General features: G+C 40.7%; 1 protein-coding gene across 3 annotated transcripts in view; it reads right to left on the bottom strand.

The window, feature by feature from the left end:
* Positions 1–18349, bottom strand: part of IL31RA (interleukin 31 receptor A) — a 36412-nt gene extending 18063 nt beyond the window's left edge. For 2 of the 3 annotated variants that reach the window (XM_063180452.1, XM_063180454.1), the window contains exons 1-8: positions 18181–18349; positions 17943–18037; positions 14329–14459; positions 6824–6905; positions 5999–6295; positions 4442–4562; positions 2780–2958; positions 1482–1633 (exon numbers count right to left, since the gene is read on the bottom strand). In XM_063180452.1, the coding sequence (XP_063036522.1) occupies positions 1482–1633; positions 2780–2958; positions 4442–4562; positions 5999–6295; positions 6824–6875 (801 nt within the window). In that variant the 5' untranslated portion in view covers positions 6876–6905; positions 14329–14459; positions 17943–18037; positions 18181–18349. The remainder of the gene's footprint in view (positions 1–1481; positions 1634–2779; positions 2959–4441; positions 4563–5998; positions 6296–6823; positions 6906–14328; positions 14460–17942; positions 18038–18180) is intronic. The other variant, XM_063180453.1, reaches the window with a different exon arrangement.
* Between the last annotated feature and the right edge of the window lie 3196 nt (positions 18350–21545).

The raw sequence follows: 21545 nt of genomic DNA, 5'->3' as shown, positions 1-21545 counted from the left end.
AATTAGAGACATGTTGTACTAGGTTTTAGTTAATTGCCAAAAGGCTGTTAATGATATTGCATTAAAATCAGAAACTTAGAAATTTAATATATGCAAGAACAAAAACATGTCACATGTTTTTCACTCAGTAAAAACAGTTCACACCAAACTATTTAGACTGGTTTGGTCAGATAACTTTAAAGGCCAAGAAGGTATTTGTCATTTGTGCAAACCATTTTTCCTTAGGTTTTTCTGAGGTTAGTTTTGGGTTGGTTTTTGTTGTTTGGGGTTTTTTTTGCCTATATGTGCTGGCAAAGAAACAGCTCCTAAGCCTTTACTAGTCATGGATAGCTCCTGTTTCTTCTGAAATGTCTGTGTGAAGATGCAGGTGTGAGCTGAGGAAGCAAATGGACAAAGGCTGTATTTGATAGAAAAAAACCAGAGAGGTGATTTCTAATGCTGAAAACTAGACAAAATATACAATAAAGCTGTAGCCCTCCAAGGACTATGAGGTCCTTCCCAAATGTTGAAAACATAAGGACCTCATAGAATGTGTCACAAGGATGCCAGTGCCTTGGCTCCAAAGAGATAAACATCTCAAACAGGTCTTTTAAACAATTGTTAGTTCCATTCCTACTACTCCAACTGTACCTGAGCCATACTGCCCATCCACCTATCCTGAATCCTGAATCCAAGAACCAGTATGTCATATTTACAGTAATGATGCTTGAAAATATGAGAATGATGCTAGTAAGAAACATCTTTAATCTTATGTTTTTAAAGCTCCGATGACTACTTTGATGAATTTTTCTCTCCCAAAATTATACATGTGGTACATAAAATAGTAAGATCAAGGCAGAGATCTCAGTTCAATGAACTTTAAAAAACAATCCAAGAAACTTGGGCAGTTCTTTAATCTGGAAGAAGAAACTGTAAAACTACAAATACAATCCCTTCCATATTGAAGACCATAGGAATAGATAATCTGAAATACGCAGATACTGGGGGTTTTACAACCATTCCATTTAAGTGTCAGAGAGACAAACTATGAAAAGAACTTCCCATATTTTTCATCTTGCAAAATTTTTATTTTCATTCACTTTAAAATAAATTTAACATCATTCCATATTAATCAGATTGAAATGTTGCAGTTCTAAGTGAGTGCTGTTTTCAACACCAGAATGCAAGGGAAAAAAAAAATATCGTTACTGACTGCATGTGTAATCCCTTGGCCTAGGGTCATCCCTCATCCTTCCACAGAGTAATACTGAGAAGCACAATATGTATCAAAACAGATAATGACCAAAAGAAAAAGGACAAATAACCCTAGAAAACCAAACTGTGTTCTTAAGACCATGCACCTCTGGTAACATTCCAGTAAAATAACAAGGTTATTATCATTATTTCAAACACTTGTTGCCTTTTTTCAACTTAAATTCTTATAAAATTAAGAAGTTAGTCACAAAGAAGCTGCCACGCAAAAGAAAAATGACGTAACTTACGGTAAAGTTTGAATACAAGTTTCTGTATTGAACCTGGCAAATAATATGTTTTAAAGGGATAATCTTCTCAGGCATTTTCCAGGTTACTGTAAGTAACTGCTTTATACCAGGGATTTTTTTAACTGAAATGATTTCAGGAGGGGCAAATTTCTCTAGAATGAAGAAACAAGAACATTAATAGACGAAAATGCTTCTATAAAAGTTCAGAATTTCTCTGTCTGTGTGTGTTCCAAGAAGTTAAATCGTTATCCCAGTAACACACATCCTATTGGAGTATTCATGTGATGGTTTATGTTATAGACATAATTCTACATATGGGAAATTATCTGTAAGAGAAATTGCACATTAACTGATTTAATTACACTGAATTTTGAACAACCTGGTCTAGTGGAAGGTGTCCCTGCCCACCCAAGCCTTTCTATGATTCTGTGATTCTATTCACAAAACTGCTCTCAAATAGATGTGCAGACATCTTTCATTTGTATCAGCACTGAAAAATATTACCCAGAGACAACAGCAGAGAAAACAAATGAAGCAGAGCTGGGACGCCAAAGACAAGACTGAACTGCAGATGAGGAAAGAATTCAGCTGGAAATTATCTGAGGGGGAGAGAAGCGTAAAGCAGAAAATGGAAAAAGAATGGACTAGCAATAAGAAAAGACATGTCTGGCACAGAGAGTGTAGAAAGTAATGAAGAGTCACAGTAGATCTGAATACAGAATAAAGGATGTGACTGATGATGAGTGCTGCAGCAAAAAGTATTCCATTATAAGGGTAACTGCTTAACTAGACCACCAAAATGAACAGAGGAGAAGCACAGGACAGAGGGAGGAGAGGTAGACAAAATATTATTATTGCTCCTGTGTGCAATTATTACTGCACATAGAACAGGTAGGATTTTTTAACAGAAAGTGGAATAGCTGAGCATATGATGGATGGCCCTTGAGAAATTATAATACCACTACCCACTGCAGCCAGGTGTTGCACTGATACTTGGTACCACTCAGAAATATTAAAGTAGAGTCGAAGTACCAATTAGTTTGACAAAAAGTTTTAATATATGGCCTTTACTTCTCAATAATTAAAAATTAGTCATTTCTAATGGATATATTAGACATTAGCCTAAAGAAATATTGTTGCAGTTAGATGTTGCCTAGCATGAAAACAACACTCTATAATTTTTCACCACCTCACAGTAAGATCAAGATACTGTTGTAAATTACTGCTGTAACACCAATTGGAAGAATTTTACATGGAAAGGTCATAAATTAAAACTTTATTGATTCTTTTTTAATTACCTATTTTTTGCAAAGGTATAGGGACACACTCTGTTAAGGATGCACCCAAAACATTTTTAGCTTCCACTTGAAAACAAAAATTATTACTATAAACATTGTCAGAATAAGAAAGTGAACACGACTCTGTTACAGCCGGGCAGGAGAAGACATCCTGAGATGATAAATTTAGAGAAGACATCCTGAAAAAGAAAAAATAAAAGCAGTTAGAAACGAAAGGATTTTCTTAGAATAATTCAAACAAACTGTTAGGCTATTGTTTATATATCTTTGAGGATGTAAGACTTTTTTACCAGGGAACATTTTTAGATGACATGTTTGTGCAAACGAATACCCTTAGCTAATTTCCCTGTCCCCTTGGTACCAGTGCTTTTGTAGTCACATGCTAGGGAGACTACTCAGCTAGGGAGACAGTGGATTAAAATTTATGTTTAGATTTGGCTCCCAACAGTTCTGCAATCCAATTCGCTTTGTGGTTAATAAGAAGTCTGTGCTTATACAGGAAGGAATAATACTGAAATGTGCTTTCAATGGCTGTTTTAACTTCTGGCTTCACAAAAGCAGCTAAGTTATAAAAGATAGAAACACCAGAAGTAGTAAGAAAGTTTCACATTAAAAAGATGGAAGCTTAAAATGTCAAAGCTAAAATGGACATAACACTAAAAAGGTTTTCCTAATCTACCATTTAAATTACAAAGAGAGTATACACTAGTGCAATATTAAAAAGTACCCTCCAGAGTTCTGAATTCATTGCCACTCTCAAGAATAACTTTAGGCATTTTAGAAATCTTTTCATGAAACAATATTACCTGGAGTCTTGGATAGGCAGAAAAAGAGCACCACCAGAAGTAGCACTATAAAGGAGAGACTGATAAGTGCATCTGGGACAAATCTGGACTATCACCTTCAAAATCCTACCTGAGATCTGCCTTGGAACAACACTGATTTCACCATTTTCAGAGTCACTTATGAAAAAGTAAGCTCCTAACCAACATTTAAAATCTAACTGAAATTGAAAGAACCAAGTATCTGTGCTTCTACACTGGAAAGCATGAGACCACTAATTTGTATTTGTAAATAGAAATCCCCAAGCAATCCAAAAGGACAACTCTGGATTTTTTGACTGAAACCTTATGACTCCAAGGGTCACTAGGTTAAATGCTACTGGAGTTAAGTAGAATACTGCAGTAAAGCAGTGGCTTAATGAATTTTGATGGGAATTTTTTAAAGCAGATGAGGAACCAATATTTTTTATGCCCCCAAAATTAGGTTAGTTCATTACATAGAAAGTTTCTGGGAAACTGTCCCATAAAATGCCTCCATTCACCATGGTCACTCAACTTTCAATCTTATTAGTAATGTTACTTCAAAGAACAAGTGAATATCAGCTCTAAATATAAATATTTCTCTACTGAATATTGGTCGAGAATTATTTCTTTTGGTTGAGGCTTACTTCTTTTATACAGCACACTAAAAAGGTATCAGACTGCAAGTATTTTCAACAATTATCAACCCTGAATTAATCAATTAAAATTACTGACAAATGCCAAGACTCCAATCTCCATGATGATTTTAAGTTTTCTTTAAACAGAAGTCAGGATGAGAGAGGAAGGGAACTGGCTGCCACACCCCAGCAACCCAGTGCCCAGTATATTTAGTACTTACAGTTTTCGGTAAAGAGTATAGTTCGTCGTAAGACTTGTTTCTCTTCCTGCATTCCAGGTACAGGTAAGGTTAACATCATAGAAATAAATGCACGAAATATTTTCTGGCATGTCTGGACGAACTACAGTGACAAAGGTTAAAAAAAGCCAGTAAAAATAAGTAACTTTACGCACACCTGATTCTGTTGGTCAAAAAGCAATTATGGCAAACATCAGTGTCTTCATAGTGCTTCATTTTATCATCCCTCACTGCCCTCAGAACTCCTCACATTACAAAAATCAAAACCACTCTTCTTACCCTGAGGAGACAGCAAGATTTTCTCCAACTATTTCTCAGAAATACTTTACTAAGTGTGCCTAAAGACAGTAATTCTATCATATATCAAACCACTGCATACATTGTCTTGAACACCTAAGCATACACACACCCCGTCTCCCCTCTGCAACACACCTGTAGTTTGAGGGGAGTCCAGAAAGTAAGAGGTAAACCAAAAAACAGCAAAAGCACAAAAAAATCCAAAAAAACCAAAAAACAAACAAACAAACAAAAAAAAACCAGCAACAACAACAAAAAAAAAAAAAGGCATCCTCTGACAGACAGAACTCCTTTTGGTTCTCTCCCAGAATATCCAATTTTTAACCCTATGAAAAACCCAAATCTGAGAAACATGCACAGCCTAAAGAGTACAGAAGACAAGTTCCTGGAAAACAGATCTGTGTGACCCCGATGATATCACTAATTCTGGACTCTCTTTATCTTATAAGCAAGATAGCACAAAGGACATAATCTTCTGCAATCTCTATAGTATGAAGTCATCCATAAAAACTTAACACCCTAAAAGACTTTCTTGTTACAGCTCAAATTCTTTACCATTAGAAGAAATTGGAGTAGAAGAAAACTGTGTCCAGTGAAATCAACTGGTTGACAAAGCCCTCTTTTCAAAACAGTATTTTTCTGTCCCATCTAATAGAACTGTCAAAAGATCTTTTATCAACAAGCTTACAGCACATTAAGCTTTGCAGACATGCAAGATCTTTTGCTGGATATTTTTCAACAGATGTTTTGCTTTTATTGCTTCTTTATTAGAATGGGACCTCCCCAGGCATATGTTAGTATACTCTGGATTTGATGTGTTCAATAAATTAGAAAATTTGTATACATATTTTAATGTTCTGCATAAGAGAGTGGATTATAACTTCTTTAGAAGAGAAGATTAGAGAGGAAATCCTCTCTGGAGAAAATTGAAGTTGGCTAGGCTAGAAAGAAGATATAACCAAAGGAATAGACCCACTATCTTTGGAACTCAACAGAAAACTTCAGCTAGGCAAAAGTCAGGGTCAGAAAGGTTACAGACCGGTGTCAGTAAGGAATGCTGGTAATTTCATGCTTTATTTAAAAAAAAAAATGTATGTGTGTATAAATATATATGTATATATATATACACTTGAATACATGTGTTTTAAAATAACACAACCAAAAGTAGCTGTTTTAGAAGTAAAATTATTATACTAAGTTGTTAAAAAGAGTTAAGATTATTTTTTCTGCCTTTCTACTTACAGCCAGATTTAACTTCTGTGTGAGCCAAAGGTAGTTCCTTGTCCGAGTACTTCATTAAACATTCCACATTAGCTATGCTGTAAGTGAAATTATGGATGGTTATATTAGATACAGTCTTATTCACAATGTTATAGTTTTCTGGAGCAATCAATTCATTATTCAATTTCCAAATGATGTGGCTTGCATTTCTCTGTGGCGTGTAGTTCTTTCTAAGAACACAGGATAGTTTCAGGGAGGATCCTCTTTCAATTTCAGGAGATGAAGGAAAAATGTCAGCATCTCTGATGGAGTTTTCATCTAAAAACAAAATCAAAGACATCACATAGCCATACTCCTCTTAAAATACTAGTAGAAAAATAGTAAGTTGTTTTGTTGTGTACAGATAATTAAATTAATTTTTCTATATAGAATTCAAATAAAATGCCCAGTTATCATTCAAATCAGACATTCCTGTTTGAAAATGCAGTTCACATTAATTACTGTATTACAATAGGTTTTACATTAGAGTGATGTTTCAACAACTTCACAGAAATAATGAGGAAGTTTCCATTCAGATACTTTTTAATAGTCCTAAATGAAGAAAAGAAAGTCTTGTACTTCAAGCCTGTTTTTATAAAACATTCTTATCAGTAAAAGCTATGCATGTAATTTACATGCATTTATCACTAATACTTGCAATATCCAAAAATACATTAAACAAGTAAGACTAACATTTACAACTAAGCTGCAATATATTTCAGAACTCTTCAAAATTTCATTTGGAGAATGTTATCTTTTGGCAAAACTTCTTACAGCAAGACAGGTGCTAATAATCCAGAAACATACCTCCTACAGAGATGCAGAACAGGACAAACATCCAAATCAAATTGCTGAACATTTCCTTCTCAGTAAGTATAGGCAGAAAACACTGTCATAAAATAAAAAATTTAAATTATCTTTTTTATTTTTAGAAGTAAAATTAAGATGCCCTTTTAATATTTTGTTAGCATTTGTGTCAGAGTTAATAATGTTATTCAGCTTTTCTCACTTGTATTCAAGTGAAGTATTGCTTTGTCTAAGTGTTACTTTCCTGAACAATGCAGAAATTTGATGAAGTTTTACTAAGACAATTTGCACACATTTACGATAAAAAATAGAAAGATAAGCATACCTAAAACACGGCTGAGGGCAATCCAATCCACACAAGTGTTTAACCTTCCAAAGATCATGCAAGTAACTGGTAAGAAATGTATCTCCATTCACTTGACGTTCAGCCTGCCTAGTCTTTTCTAAGCAGATTCATCCAGCGAATTCTTTTGAAAATGAGGGCTCTTACAGGAAAAGGAATGATCTGCCTCTCTTGTTCATCACTGCCTAGTAAAGAAATTGTTCAGGAAGTGGACATCAGTCCAGGTCACCTTTCACCCAAAAGAGGGTGAATTCATATTAGTTTTTTCCCAGTTTTGCCCTGGCAGTGGACCTGAGTGCACTCTGCAAAGACAAAGGAAGGCACCTCTCTTTGCCTTTCTTTTTGAAGAAAAGAACTACTGAACTACTGTCAGCCAAAAAACCTCAGACTCTAGGTTAAGAAGGAGGAAAGCAAAGTAGTAGACTGATTTCTTCTAAAAGGACAGATGAATCTAGGGTTCTGTATGAAAAAAATTACAAAAATCAAACACTGTCCTTGCCTTGAGTGCTGCTATCAGCACTTACAGAATCACAGAATGTTTGTTTGGAAGGGACACCTACTGACCATCTGATTCAAATTTACAAAGAGCCTCCTACAGCCAGTTCCCCAGGACTGTGTCCAGACAGCTTCTGAAGATCTCCCTTAATGGAGAGTCCACAAACTCCCTGGGTAACCTGCTCCACTACTCATTCACTATCATAGCAAAAAAAAGTATTTCCTGATGCTCAGAAGGAACCTCCTGTGTTTGAGCTTGTGCCCACTGATCCTGATCACTGCCTCTGATCCTATCACTGGGAGGATTCTGGCTCTTTGGTATACTGCTGAGACTCCTCTGAGCTTTCTCTTCTCCAGGCTGAATGGTTCCAGCTTCCATATGGCAGATGCTCCAGTACATTAACCCTCATTGAGGCCGCTCCCTGAATTCTCTCCAGTATGTCCATGTCTCTCTTGCCATCAGGAGTCCAGAACTGGGACAAAATACTCCAAGTGTGGGCTCAGTAGTGCTGAACAGAGGGATCACCTCATTGACCTGCTGGTTGCAGTCCTAACACAGCCCAGGAAACCAGCATACTTTGTCACAAGGGCGTGTTGCTGGCTCATGCTCTACTGGGTGTTGGGGACCACCAGAGCATTTTCTGCAAAGCTGGCTGGTGGAGACTTGGACAGGCCCCTGTGCTGCTGTCCGGGGTTGTACCTCCCCAGATGAAGGATTTGGCACTTCTCCTTATTGAAGTTCCTGCCAGCCCATTTCTCCAGCTTGCCAAGGTCTCTGTGGACAGCAGCTCAGCCCACCAGCTTATTTCTCATCCCTTCCAGTTTTGTGTCATCAGCAAACTCACTGAAGGCAAGCTCAGCCACAGCATTCTAATCTAGAACATGCTGAACAGGACTGGATCCAGTATGGCCCACTGGGGTACATCACCAGTGACTGGCCCCCAGATGGACTTCACCACTATCACCACCCTGTGGGTCCATCTATTTAGCCAGTTTTCAATTCACTTCACTGCTCACCCAGCCCACACTTCATCAACTTGTCTGTAAGAACCTGTCTGTAGAGTGGACCAACCCCACCATGAATGGCAACCCACACTACTACTTCGGCTAGTAAGTAGAAAATCTGCCTGTAGAAAGCAGAGGTGTCAGATCCCCTTAACCACACAAGGGCCTAGAGCCCAGTATTCCTATTTCCTGGACAAGTAGCTCTAGTTACCATGCTCATAAGCAACACGTGGGCATTAGTATTTTGCAGCAAGTTGGGGTCCATGTTTCACATTAGGTTTTCAGATTTGTCTGGAATTTCAGCTCTCCACCAAACCTGTGTGTCAGGAAGGCTCCAGGTGGGAGGCAAGTACTATCTCCCTAGAACAGCCACACCAGTAGCTTTCAGTCCCAACAAAATATCTCCTCCTCCCACAGGTTCAGATAGTGCCACAAAGCAGGTGTGCACCAGGTCACTGGACAGAGATCTAAGTGGGATATAGGCAGTAGGGGTTATGCCCTATGCTATGGTTCTTTCCACAAAAACTTATTGGATTTGCTAAAAACTTAAACTTTACAGTAATCTAAAATAGAAAAACATGGTAAAAACAATGCATTAAGCTCAGTTTCTGTCAGAAATCAACTTAGATATTATTTTAAGTTTGTCTTGGGAAGCACTTTATAAACTTTAGGGCTATGACAGTAAAAAAACAGGAGGAAAAAAAATGAAAAGCACATGTGGGATACAAAGAAAAATGTGGAGGAGTTTGTCCAGTGACATATTCCTAAATTACAGCAGTAGCAAGATGTGTACCAACAAGAAATGAAGCCAGTCCATAAAGAGAATATATTACTTATTCATGTAGGGTATATGTTCTTGTTCTCAAAGAACTAAAGATGAATTACACATTCCATGTGGCAATTAAAAAATAGCAGTTGTTCCGAGTATTCTGTACCAGCACAACACCAGAAGCTTTCCTCATTGCCCTTGATGTATCTTGCCAGATTTAATTCTATCAGGATTTTAAACTTTCCTAATCTGATCCCTGGTTTCTTTTTGCATTCTTTCCAAGCTACCTGTCCCTTCTTCCATCCTGTATAGACCTTGTTTTTGTGTTTGAGCTCATCCAAGCAGCCTTGCCAGTGTTTTTGACCAACTTACTCTTTGTTAGAATGCATCAATCCTGAGCTTAAGGAGGATGATCCTTGAATATCAGCTCTCTTGGGTCCCTCTTCTCTCCAGAGATTTATCCATGGTGTTCTACCAAGCAGGTTCCTGAAGAGGCCAAAGTCTGGTCCCCTGAGCCCGGGATTATGAGCCTATTGTCCTTGCTGCCCTAAGGATCTCAGGCAAATTCAGCATTTCATACTCATGGCAGTCAAGATTGCCCCTGAGCTTCACCTTCCCACCAGCCCCTCCTTGTTGGTGACAACACAGTCCATCACAGCACTTCTCCTCACCACTCTACTGCCACCTGGAGAAGGAAGTTACCACCAACACATCCCAAAAACCTCTTGGATTGCCTAAGCCCAGCTGTGTTGTCCCTCCAACAGATACTGGGCAGGTTGAAGACCCCCATGAACACCAGGGTTTATGAGCACAAGGTTGCTCATATGCAGAGTTTCATCTGCCCAGCCCTCCTGGTCAGGTGGCCTATAGCAGACTCCAGTGCAATGTCGCCTGTCCCCTCCCTCCCTTTAACCCTGACCCATCCCTGTCTGTCAGCTCCTCATCCACCCCAGGGAGAGCTCTGTGCTCTCCAGCTGTCACTGACACAGGAGGTGACACCTTCCCCTCATCTCCCTGCCTGTCCTTCCTAAAGAACCGGCATCCTTCCATTCCAGCACTCCAGGCACAGGAACCGTCCCACCACATCTCCACTGTGACAACAAGATCACAGCCCTGAAGGCACACACCTGTCTCTAACTCCCCATTTATTCCCCATAATAAGAGCTAAAGCTTCTGCTGATATCCTATATGCAGATTTACTATTTTTGAGGGGATATGAGACAGAAGAGGCTGCATTTCAGCCAACATAGTCCAGTTCTTTCCAAGAATAAAGCAAAAAAAATTTTTATCAGATTCCTTTAACTAGCTCCAGCAATTCCATTCTTTCTTAGAAAGGAGATGGAATTCAGAAGCATTGGCAAACCATAAAAACATTTTTGCATAATGCTTAAGCTGAAAATACCACATGACATATCCCATCACAGTGGAGCACAGAACTGCACGAACAGGCATGATCAAGCTGGTTGCAATGCCAAGTTAAAAGCCTTTGAAAAATTTTAGTTTCCCATGCACACCAAAATGCTTAAATAGTTGAAGATTCCATCCAGACTCGGTGCTCCTCACCCTGTATCCATTCTGTACCCTTTCCCCCTCTTCTAGTTCTTCTCTAGTACTCAGCCATATCATAAGTCACTTCCACTTGCCAAAACAGCAGAAGACTAAGAAAAAAAGGTATTTGTACTACATTAGCAAATGTAAGGCATTTGAGTTGGTGAAACAGAGGAGATAACTGGGGAGAGAGCCCTCCATGACTTTTCCCAGATGTGAGCTGGTTGTTTTGTTCAGTCCTCCTGCTTGTACTTTGTCCAGTATCAATTAGCAGCTGTTTATATGGCATGACAGTTACTACTTGCCAGAAACCAAGGTAGTGACTTAGCAGGTTACAGTGCTGCTCAAATCTTATGTGCTTGTCAGGACACTGATAAATGATATGTGACAAGATAGCTCGTTGGCTGTTTACTGAAGAGTTGTATATGTAAAAGTGATCAAAGAATGTGCCTGAGTGAAAATTTCACCATATGTGTATAAGTGTTTAACTTAAAGATGTCTATAAAAGCTGTCTTCTTCAAGTGATGAAAAAATTGATTCATCAAAGCAAGACTTTTCCCCATATTGCATTTAAGACCATTTATTAATTTATTAATTGCCCTTCTACCCCATTTCAGGACAAGAAACTTTTTTCCATTCAGATCTTATTCTAGGATTGCTTTCAACTGCATGAACTACATGCCTCTGGTATACAGTATAGATGTTACATCAAGAATAAAGAATATCTATAAATGTAAAGACAGCATGTCATGGAGTCATTGAATCACAGAATGTTAAGGGTTGGAAGGGATCTTAAAGACCATCTAATCCTAACCCTCCCTTCCATGTTCAGGGACACCTCCCATTAGACCTCGTTGCTCAAGGCCTTATCCAACCTGGCCTCGAACACTTCCAGGAATGGGGCATGCACAACTTCCCTGAGCAACTTGTTCCAGTATTTCACCACCCTCACAGTAAAGATTTTCTTCCTAGTATCTAATCTAAATTTCCCTCCTTTCAGGTGTGTATTTTGCCCCGTCACTCCAGTTCCTGTCAGAGAATCCCTCTCCAGCGTCCCTGTAGGCCCTTTCAGGTACTGGAAGGTGTCTCTGAGGTCCCCACACAATCCTCTCTTCCCCAGGCTGCACAGCCCCAGCTTGCTCAGCCCATCCTCATAGCAGGGGTGCTCCAGCCCTCACCGACCTCCGGGCCCTCCTCTGGACTTGTTCTAACAACTCCTTGTCATCGTGCTGGGAACCCCAGAGCTGCATGCAGTGCTGCAGGTGGGGTCTCAGCAGAGCAGAGCAGAGGGGTAGAACTCCTCTCTCATCTGCTGGCCAATGCTGCTTTGGATGCAGCCCAGGATTTCCTTGGCTTTCTGGGCTGGGAGCACTCCCTGCTGGCTCATGGTGAGTTTTCATCAGCCACCACCGCCAAGTCCCTCCCCTCAGAGCTGCTCTGGATCACTTCTCTGCCCAGCCTGTGGGTGTGCCTGGGATTGCCCAATGCAGGTGCAGGACCTTGCCCTTGGCCTTGCTGAGCTCCCTGAGGTTTGCAGGGTCCCACCTCTCAAGCCTGTCCAGGTCCCTGTGGATGCCATCCCTGCCCTCCCCTGTGTGGACAGCCCCACCCAGCTCAGTGTCAGCAGCAAACTTGCTGAGACTGCCCTGGATCCCACTGTCCGCATCCCTGACAAAGGTGTGGGACAGTATCGGCCCCAGGACCCAGCCCTGAGGGACACCACTCCTCACTGGTCTCCATGTGGACAAGGAGCTATTGACCACAGCTCTGAGTGTGGCCATCCAGCCAATTCTTTCCCCACTGAGTGGTCCATCCATCAAATGTCTCCAACACAGAGACAAGGATGGCAAGCGGGACTGTCAAATTCTTTGCTTAAATTCAGGTAGACAATGGGAGTTGTTCTGCCCTTGTCCACCAAAGCTGTAGCACCCTATCAGAGAAGGCCATCAAATTTGCCAGGCATGGTTTGCCCTTAGTAAAGCCATGTTGGTTGTCCCCAAACACCTGCTTGTTTTCCATGTGCCTTAGCACAGTTTCCAGGAGAATCTGCTCCATGATCTTTCCTAGCACAGAGGAAAGATGCTCTGTAGTTCTATGGGGTTTCTGCATTCCCCTTTCTTAAAATGGGGGTTATAGTTCATCTTTTCAGTCATCAGAGACTTCATTTGACAGCCACAATTTTTCAAAAATTATGTACAGTGCTTTAGGAGCTTCTTTCTGCCATCTCCCTCAGGACCCACAGATGAATCTTATTGGACCCCTTGGATTTGTGCACATACAGGCCCCTTAGATGGTCTCAGACTTGATCCTCTCCTACAGTGGGTTTAGGGTTTTCATTCTCCCAGTCTCTGCATTTGCCTCTCTTGACTTGATTGACATGGCTGGAACTCTGCTGTTTAAGACTGAGGCACAGAGATTGTTGAGAACCTCAGCCTTCTCTTCGCCCAGGGTATCCATGTCTCCCATTTCCTTTTGAAGAGGGCGTAACCTTTCTCTTTCTTGCAACATATCCATGGACACAAGGTGCACAGTGTCCAGCACAGGGGGACAATCCCTGCCCTGGCCCTGCTGGCCACAGCATTGCTGATCCAGGCCAGGATGCCATTGGCCTTCTTGGCCACCTGGGCACAGCCTGGCTCATGTTCAGCTGCTGTCACCAGCACCCCCAGCTCCTTTCCAGCCACTCTGCCCCAGCCTGTGGAGCTGCCTGGGGCTGTTGTGACCCAAGGGCAGGACCTGGCACTGGGCCTTGTTGAACCTCACTCCACTGGCCTCAGCCATGATCCAGCCTGCCCAGATCCCTCTGCAGGGACTTCCTGCCCTCCAGCAGATCAACTCCTGCCCAACTTGGTTTCACCTGCAAACTGACTGAGCGTGCCCTTGGATCCCCTTGTGAGGATCAGCAATAAGGATTCTGAGCAGGATGAGGCCCCAGTACTGAGCTCTAGGGAACCTCATTAGCAACCAGCTGCCAACTGGATGTGGCACCATGCAGCACCGTTCTTTGTTCCAGTCATTCAAGAATTTTTAACATCTTTGCTGATATGTGACAGGAAATTCTTCCTACGAAGTTTGACACTCTTCTAACAACTATGAAGGAAGAAGCTGAATAGACACTCCTTTTATTTAGTCTTTACCATCTATTTCTACAGCTCTCCCATGGTGGCTGCCACGTGGAGAGACAGACCTTGCCCTATCTACAGCCAGCAAATTCTGAAAGACAGGAGCCTAAGCCTCTGCTCTAGTCCACTGGGCCACTCAGCTGCAGTGTTCTGCAAAATGCACCTGGAAAAGCAATAACCATGAGTTTTCAGAACTCCAAGATTCAAATCCATCAGCACTTACACAAATTCTAGAGAGAAAGAGGACATTCAGGAAAATTATTCAAATATGTACTTCAGCATCCTTTTTGGTAACAGGGTGCCTCCGATTCATGATTGGTCAGGGCTGCAGCAAAGGTGAGCACCAGTGAGCATCTGAAAAGGAAAACAGGGTTTTCTACATTGGTCAGAGAAGACAATGACATGTGAACATAATGGAAGAAGAAGTAAACTCAAGGGACAGCTAATGGGTATTTTCAACTTTTTAACCCCTATGACCTATGTGCTGACAAGCCCATCATGGGAAAAATGACAGATACTGTGATGAAAGATCCTGGGCACACTGATTCCATAATCCACAGTCTTTAACTGAGCCAAAAATAGTCAGTTGAACCTCTGGGCAGGATGAATAGCAATCAAACATTTACCTTTAAATAGAACTCGATTGAAACAGGTGTTAGGTGCACTTTCTTCTGGAAAATAAACCTATATGTATTTTAAATTATGATGGCCTACCAGAAAACTTAATGGTATCATAATCTACTAACACAATTTATAAATTCAAACACTGCATATCTATTCAGAAAACTACTAAGCTTACAGACATATCTGAAGGACCCACATGGTGAGGCTCTGGAAATGCTGTATCAACTGTTGACCACAGAAACTTGTTCAAAAAACACAGTAACGTCAAAAAAAAAAAAAAAAGAAAAAAAAGAAAAAAATAATCATAATGTAAAACGACTTGTCAATTTAAAAACTTCAAACTAACTGGAAACTGAAAAGCAGGAAAGCCATTTTTCCTCTTTCAGTCTCTAAATAGCCAATGCAGGCACAAAAGGATAAGATACATTTGTTCCAAAATTCTGAAGGACACAGTTACCAGGAAAAGTCAGTTTTGCTAATAACTGCTGATAACAGTTATTTTGCTTAGTATATCCTGGAGTTACAGATGCAAAATATCTTCAGAGAAAGCCTTTGCTTTCTTATAAAACAGCACACTGAATATTCATACATTATAATACAAAATACTGTTACATTGGAATTTAAATAAAACTTTTAACTACATGAGCTTGGTACTAATTGGAAAAAATAGAATATAATTCATTATTCTCTGAACAACCATAACAAATAAGCCTTTATATAAATCTTAAGGTATAAAATGCTCAGATAGATAAAAGAGCCTCAAAACAGGTGTTCCTCTACTAATCATTGTACCTCATAAAAGAAACAGAATTTTTATGCAAAATGCTTAAAGTTACAAACACAAAACAAGATTTACTTTCTTTATCTTTACATATGGGTCACTTTTTAAATTTTAACTATATGATTTCATCCAATTTGCCAATGCTCACTAAAAGAAAGGTCAGGCTATCAGGATCACTAGAACTAAATGTTGGTTATATTACCTGACATAATTTTGCTTTCAGGCACTATCCTCTCCTGTTCTTTTTTCACTGATGAAGAAAAAACAGACAAGCTAAGGTTTAAAGAGAGTTCCTGTACAGGACTGGTCTTGGAGCAAACCTCCTTTGGCTCACTGTCTGTGTGACTACAAAGCCTATTTGGGCTGCAAGGGTCTACTTTGAGAGATGATTTTGCATCAGATGTTTCAGCAAGTAAGATGTTATTAGACAATGGCTGCCTCCATGCTCCTGTGTGTTGGTGGAGAACAAGCTGTCTCTGGTGTGGCAAGCAACTAGGTGAGCAAAATGGATGGGCAGGGTAGGAGGATCCATGCACTGAACTCTAAAGAAATATAGAGCTCTCACTGAAAAGATGGTAGCCAGATCAAAATCTTTTGCATTTGACAGATTCAGGTGGCTTCAATCTGTAAAGTACACCTGTCAGAAAATCATAAGGAAGAATCACTCTACTGCTTCAGAGCATTAGTTTACCCTCACCAGTCTTGCCTTTCAAACTAAGAGTGGAATTAGGTGTAAAACACACATCAACTTAAATAATGTTAATAAAACATCTTTTGGAAGAAAGCAAATATGTTTCTGGACTGTTATGGAATCAGCTACAGCCTCAAAATGCAGAATATAGTTATAATCCCTGTAGTACTGCAGTGCTGCAAGTAGAAGAACACAGAACACAGTGCAGGTAATACCATGCTCCGCAGACATGAGAAGGCAAGAGAACAAAATAAGCACAAAACTTCACTTTCATACTTTCTTCACACTCAAAAAAGATGAACATGACCTTGAAATGTACCTGTACGTATATGTAATATATTAAATATCTGAAAAAGATAGTTGATCATGTTATTTTAGAAAGCATTAAAACTCAGATTCATTGCAGCACCATAACCCTGCTGCTTCAGATCAACTCCTAAGGGTTATATATCCGGCTTTACTTTACTATCTATGCTGTAAATTTTATTAACAATACTTTTGTATCTTAGTCAAAACTGCAAGGCAAAACATGGCATAGTAGTGAGAATCAGGCTTGAAACACTACTAAACACATTTATGCTTTAACTTCTCCTAATTTATGTTTTAACTTCTCCTAATATGGAATTTTTGGATTGAAAATGCCCCCTACAAGCACCAAATCATGCAAAAATTCCTCAGGTTTTAACGATTATTATAGAAAAATCAAGATCTTTAATCTTCAATACTGCAACCTCTATGATAAAAGCCCAAAGCTTCTTTCTCCCTTTTTCCCCTTTTGAGACCTGTTTTGTTACAGATTAGCCTCTGACAAAAAATCTGAACTGACCACTCCATTCTTCCGCCCAATACACGAAGCTTCCTTCAAGCACAAAAACATCCTCTTGCCCAATCAGTTTCTTAATTCACAGATAGAGTCCAGAAGCTGCATTTCAACTATTTTAGACAATCATAGAATCATTTTGGTTCCAGAAAACCATCAAGTGCAACCATTAACACACCACTGCCAAGTCCAGCGCTAACCCATGTTCCCAAGCACCACATCTACAAGCCTTTTAAATACCCCCAGGGACAACGACTCCACCACTTTCCCAGGCAGCCTGTTCCAGGGCTTGACAAATTTTTCTGACAATAAAGATTTCCTAATATCCAATCTAAATCTTTCCTGGTGCAACTTGCAGCAATTTCCTTGTCTGTTGTTTATAGCCCGGGAGAAGAGACTGACCCTCATCTCAGCACCTCCTTTCAGGCAGTTGCAGAGAGTGATAAGGCCATCCCCGAGCCTCCCTTTCTCCAGGAAAAACACCCCCAGCTCCTCCTCACAGGACTTGCGCTCCAGACCCTCCTCTCCCAAAAGACAAGTCATGCAGTCCATTACAAGTAAGAAGGCAAGTGATACTCCCCCAGTGTAAGCACGAGCACATGGAGATGATATTCATTATGGATATGTACACAAACACATTACAAAAATATTTTTCTCAGAAGGCAGAAATTGCAAACATTGAAGAAACCTGGGGCCAGTACATTTAGATCTGATTCACCACTTCGAGAAAATCTGTGAGTACAAATTAAGCAGAGAGCAAATAAGTAACCGCTTTTCCTTCCTTTGATGACTGCATACACTGCAATCATTTTGAGAACTGACTCTTAACTATTACACACACAAGGAAAACCACTGCCAAACATCTGTATTGCATTCTTTACAAACTGAGACAAATGAGCTAAACAAAGTTTCAATTCTTACCGTCTCACGCACGGACTTTAAAGAAGAAACCAAAAGAATCTTTTCAGCCCGAAGAGACACAGAAGCATGTCTTGCCCCAAGTCTCGGACGAACGCCTGGAGAGATGCGAATGCAAGCAAGCTTCACTGCTAGAGATCCACGCGAGAAACAGTCCGGGGAAGAGTTTCACACTCTCCCACACTTCATATAAATGAACGCGAGCAGAGACCCCTCTGCTGAAAGCATCTTTTTCACTTACCTCAGCTAAGCTTGTTTTAACAGGGGCCTCTGCCTCCCCGCGACCGCGAAGGGACGGACAAAATGGGAAGTTGCCCGGCTGAGCACAAGCAACGCTTTTTCCTGTAATTCCGAAGGCCAGAACGCCCCACGCCCGCCGCCGGCACTAGCGGGGCTGGACTCCGCTGCAGCTGCAGCCGCTCGCACGGCCCCGGCCGCCCGCGGGCGGATGCTCTGCCCTGCCCGGAGCCGAGACGCGAGCCCGCCCCCGGAGCCACGGCCCGGCCCTGTCCGGCCCTCCGCGCCCTGATCGCCTCCCGCCGGCCCTGAGGCCGCTCCCAACTCCCGCCGGCCCCGAGGCCGCTCCCAGCTCCCGCCGCACCGGCTGTGAGGGCGCGCCCCCGGCAGCCCCGGCGCTCTCTCGGGCGGGAGTGTAGGCACTGGCATTTTGGTGCCAGTGGATCAAGTAAAGAGCGTCTTTAAATCGCACAAAGATGCTCAGCGAAACAAGGATTTTGGGTTGGGTAACAGCCACCGCCGAGGAGCACTCCCGCGTAAGCACCTCATGCATCATTCAGGGCACAGGCAGGGGAATAAATCAAGGGGTGATCCCTTTTAAAAGTTACAAATGTATTCCACTTAATGGCTTGGAAGAAGAGTGCAGCCAACAGCAACATAAGTGACTGCAGCAATGGGACTGAAAATCAGAAAGAACTTTGCAATTAAGACGCTGTGAAGTTAGTAAATGGAAATCCAAAGTCCATAGTTAATGTGCCTCCTACTAAGCAGCGACAGTTCTTGCTAAGCAGACACTCCCCAAAAACAGATACTGAATTTTAATAATGCAATCAGTACATCAAGAGGTCTTGGTCCCAGTTCAGGAAGAGATCCATTACAGACAGCAAGTTGTTTTTCCTGCATTAGTGTCACACACAACAGAAGCTGTAGATGGACTCATTTCAACTTCCATGATGTGTGCAGCTCAGGTTTTTTCAGGCTATTTTAACATGCAAGCTCAACACCCACTCCAACTTCCAGATCACTCATAAGATTCACCCTCTTCAGCTAATCATCAGATTCAGCCAGTCAGCCCATTTGCTTCCCTTTTATTTTTGAATGATGTTGCCATCTCCCCATCATCCATAACCTCCGTGTGAGGCTGCATTGGAAACTGCTTTTATGTTTTTAAATTCCCCTTGCTATTTAGAAGCATACATTAGCATGGATAGTGTTATTTTGAAAACTTGTGTTTGTTTTGCTATGAGGTAATAGATGAAACAGAAATGTATGTCTGCTTCTGAAACAGAACCAAACTGTAACCTAAGTGCTCTTTGGTATACCAGTTTTGGTTTTTTTCTTTACTGAGAACATAAGAAAGGGCAGGATCAGACCCTTAATTATGTTTAATTATTGAACGTTTACTCTAGACTTGGTCGGATTCTCACACATTAATACATGGATTTCACTGACACACTGGAAGTTGGCTGCTCAATCTTTCAAAATCATTAAAAGCTGCACCACACCTAAAAGACTAGTTAAACATTTCTTTAACTTTCAAAACCCTTAAGTCAACCCTCTGCTTGCCTCTGGGCTATGTATATGCTTATATTAAGCATTCCACAGTCTTAAATGTTTGGTTGTGGTGGACTGGACAGTAGGCCTTAGGAGACTCCAGGATGCAGAGGGCACTTAATGATAGCATCAGTAACTGCTTCAGCTACTACCATTTGTAGGAAGTTAACAGTAAAGAGAAAAACATCTTACAAAGGTGGCATCATTTACCAAAAGTGATTTGGCACAGAAGATGGGAAACCTTTAGAGTACAATAAAAATCTTGCCAAAAAATGTGTTCCATATCCACATTTACAGACACTTTCATTGACTTTGCACATGAATGCTCTAGAAGAACTAACTTTTCCATCTTGAGGGTGGGAACAAAGTGATGCTGCTGTGGAAGGAAGTGCCTTCCACAGAAACACTTAAGTGTTTTCATTGCTGATGCCTCTATTGTTTGGCCTGGTGACTCAGGGGTAACTGCTCCAGAGATCAGTTGACCCCAGATGGTACCCCTTCTCAGAGAAGCATTTCCACTGTCTCTGTTGGCAGGGTGAGACAGGAGATTGCAGAACTGCTGCTAAAAATCTGACCTTCATTGCAAATTGATTTGTTTTACCTGTAGTAGTTCCATTTTGAAAAACATTTATCTTCTGTATTATGTATGACCACACCCTCTAAAATTACTGACCACTGTGTAAATACAGTTAGCCTGTATTAGTTAACACACTGGCACAGAATAGAGCATTTTGTAGTTCACTGAAAAAATTAGGCGCATTTTCATTGACCAACTGACCTTGCAGCATTTAATCATGCAGTCTTAGCAAAAGCAGGTTCATTGGAAAACACGCACTAAATTTTACCTCAGGAAGTTGCCTAGTTGGTTTTAACGAAGAACCTCATCAGGCTGATTTCTACCTGTGCCAATGACTCCAACCACTTCATTCCTCTAAACGTAAAGAGGAGGCCATGACAACAGACTTTCATTGACTTACAACATTGCTAAACACAAATAAAAACCATGAGTGTATTCCCTACTGATTTCACTCATGGGGAAGAAACATCCAATGAAACCAGTCTGATTTTGATATCAATTTCTAAATATGCATAACTCAATTTTTCAGTGAGTAGCTTGTCATTAGAAATCTACTAGCATCAACCTCCATGCAAAGCTGCATTCAACAGGTAAAAAATTAACTATGCTGTTCTTAAATTTCACTTTACTGCAACATAAAAATTCAACAACAGCAGTACCCTCAAAACCATGCTCTTAAATTACTGGTTTATGACTAAAGCCTTAGTTTAAATGCAACACATTGTCCAAGCTTATGTAACATATCACTGAATAAGCAACAATAATGGGTGTGACAACCCACTGTTAAGGGGAAGGAAGCACCTAAGATTTCTAAATGCTCACTGGTCAAAAGGAACAACAAGTCAAAGGGTACAAAATCAATCAGAAAGTTTTATTAGTAAATTACACATACGGCATGGGAATTGGTGCTAATCCCTGACCTACTACAAAAGCACACAGCACTGGGTTTTTGATAAAGGCGTGGGGAAAGAGAAAGAACCACCACAATCCATTGTGCACCTTAAGTCAGCATTCCTACAATGGGCACATATAAAACTCTGTCAAATTAGAATCAGAGGCAGACTCTACAAACTGCTCACATCTAAAAAATGGCATAAGAAATGTACCAATTACTATGTTTACAGTGTGCAACTACCAATACACACAGAAAGGTTTTAATGCCTAAGTGCAATAATGTGAGCATCTCTTTCATCCGTATTCTAGAGATTTATTCCTCAAGAAAAGCATGAGGTGTTTTG

The sequence above is a fragment of the Melospiza melodia genome, chromosome Z (genome assembly GCF_035770615.1).
Source record: "Melospiza melodia melodia isolate bMelMel2 chromosome Z, bMelMel2.pri, whole genome shotgun sequence".
Taxonomy (NCBI): domain Eukaryota; kingdom Metazoa; phylum Chordata; class Aves; order Passeriformes; family Passerellidae; genus Melospiza; species Melospiza melodia.
The sequence above is the reverse complement of the archived record's forward strand: the minus strand, read 5'-3'. Positions and strand labels throughout refer to the sequence as shown.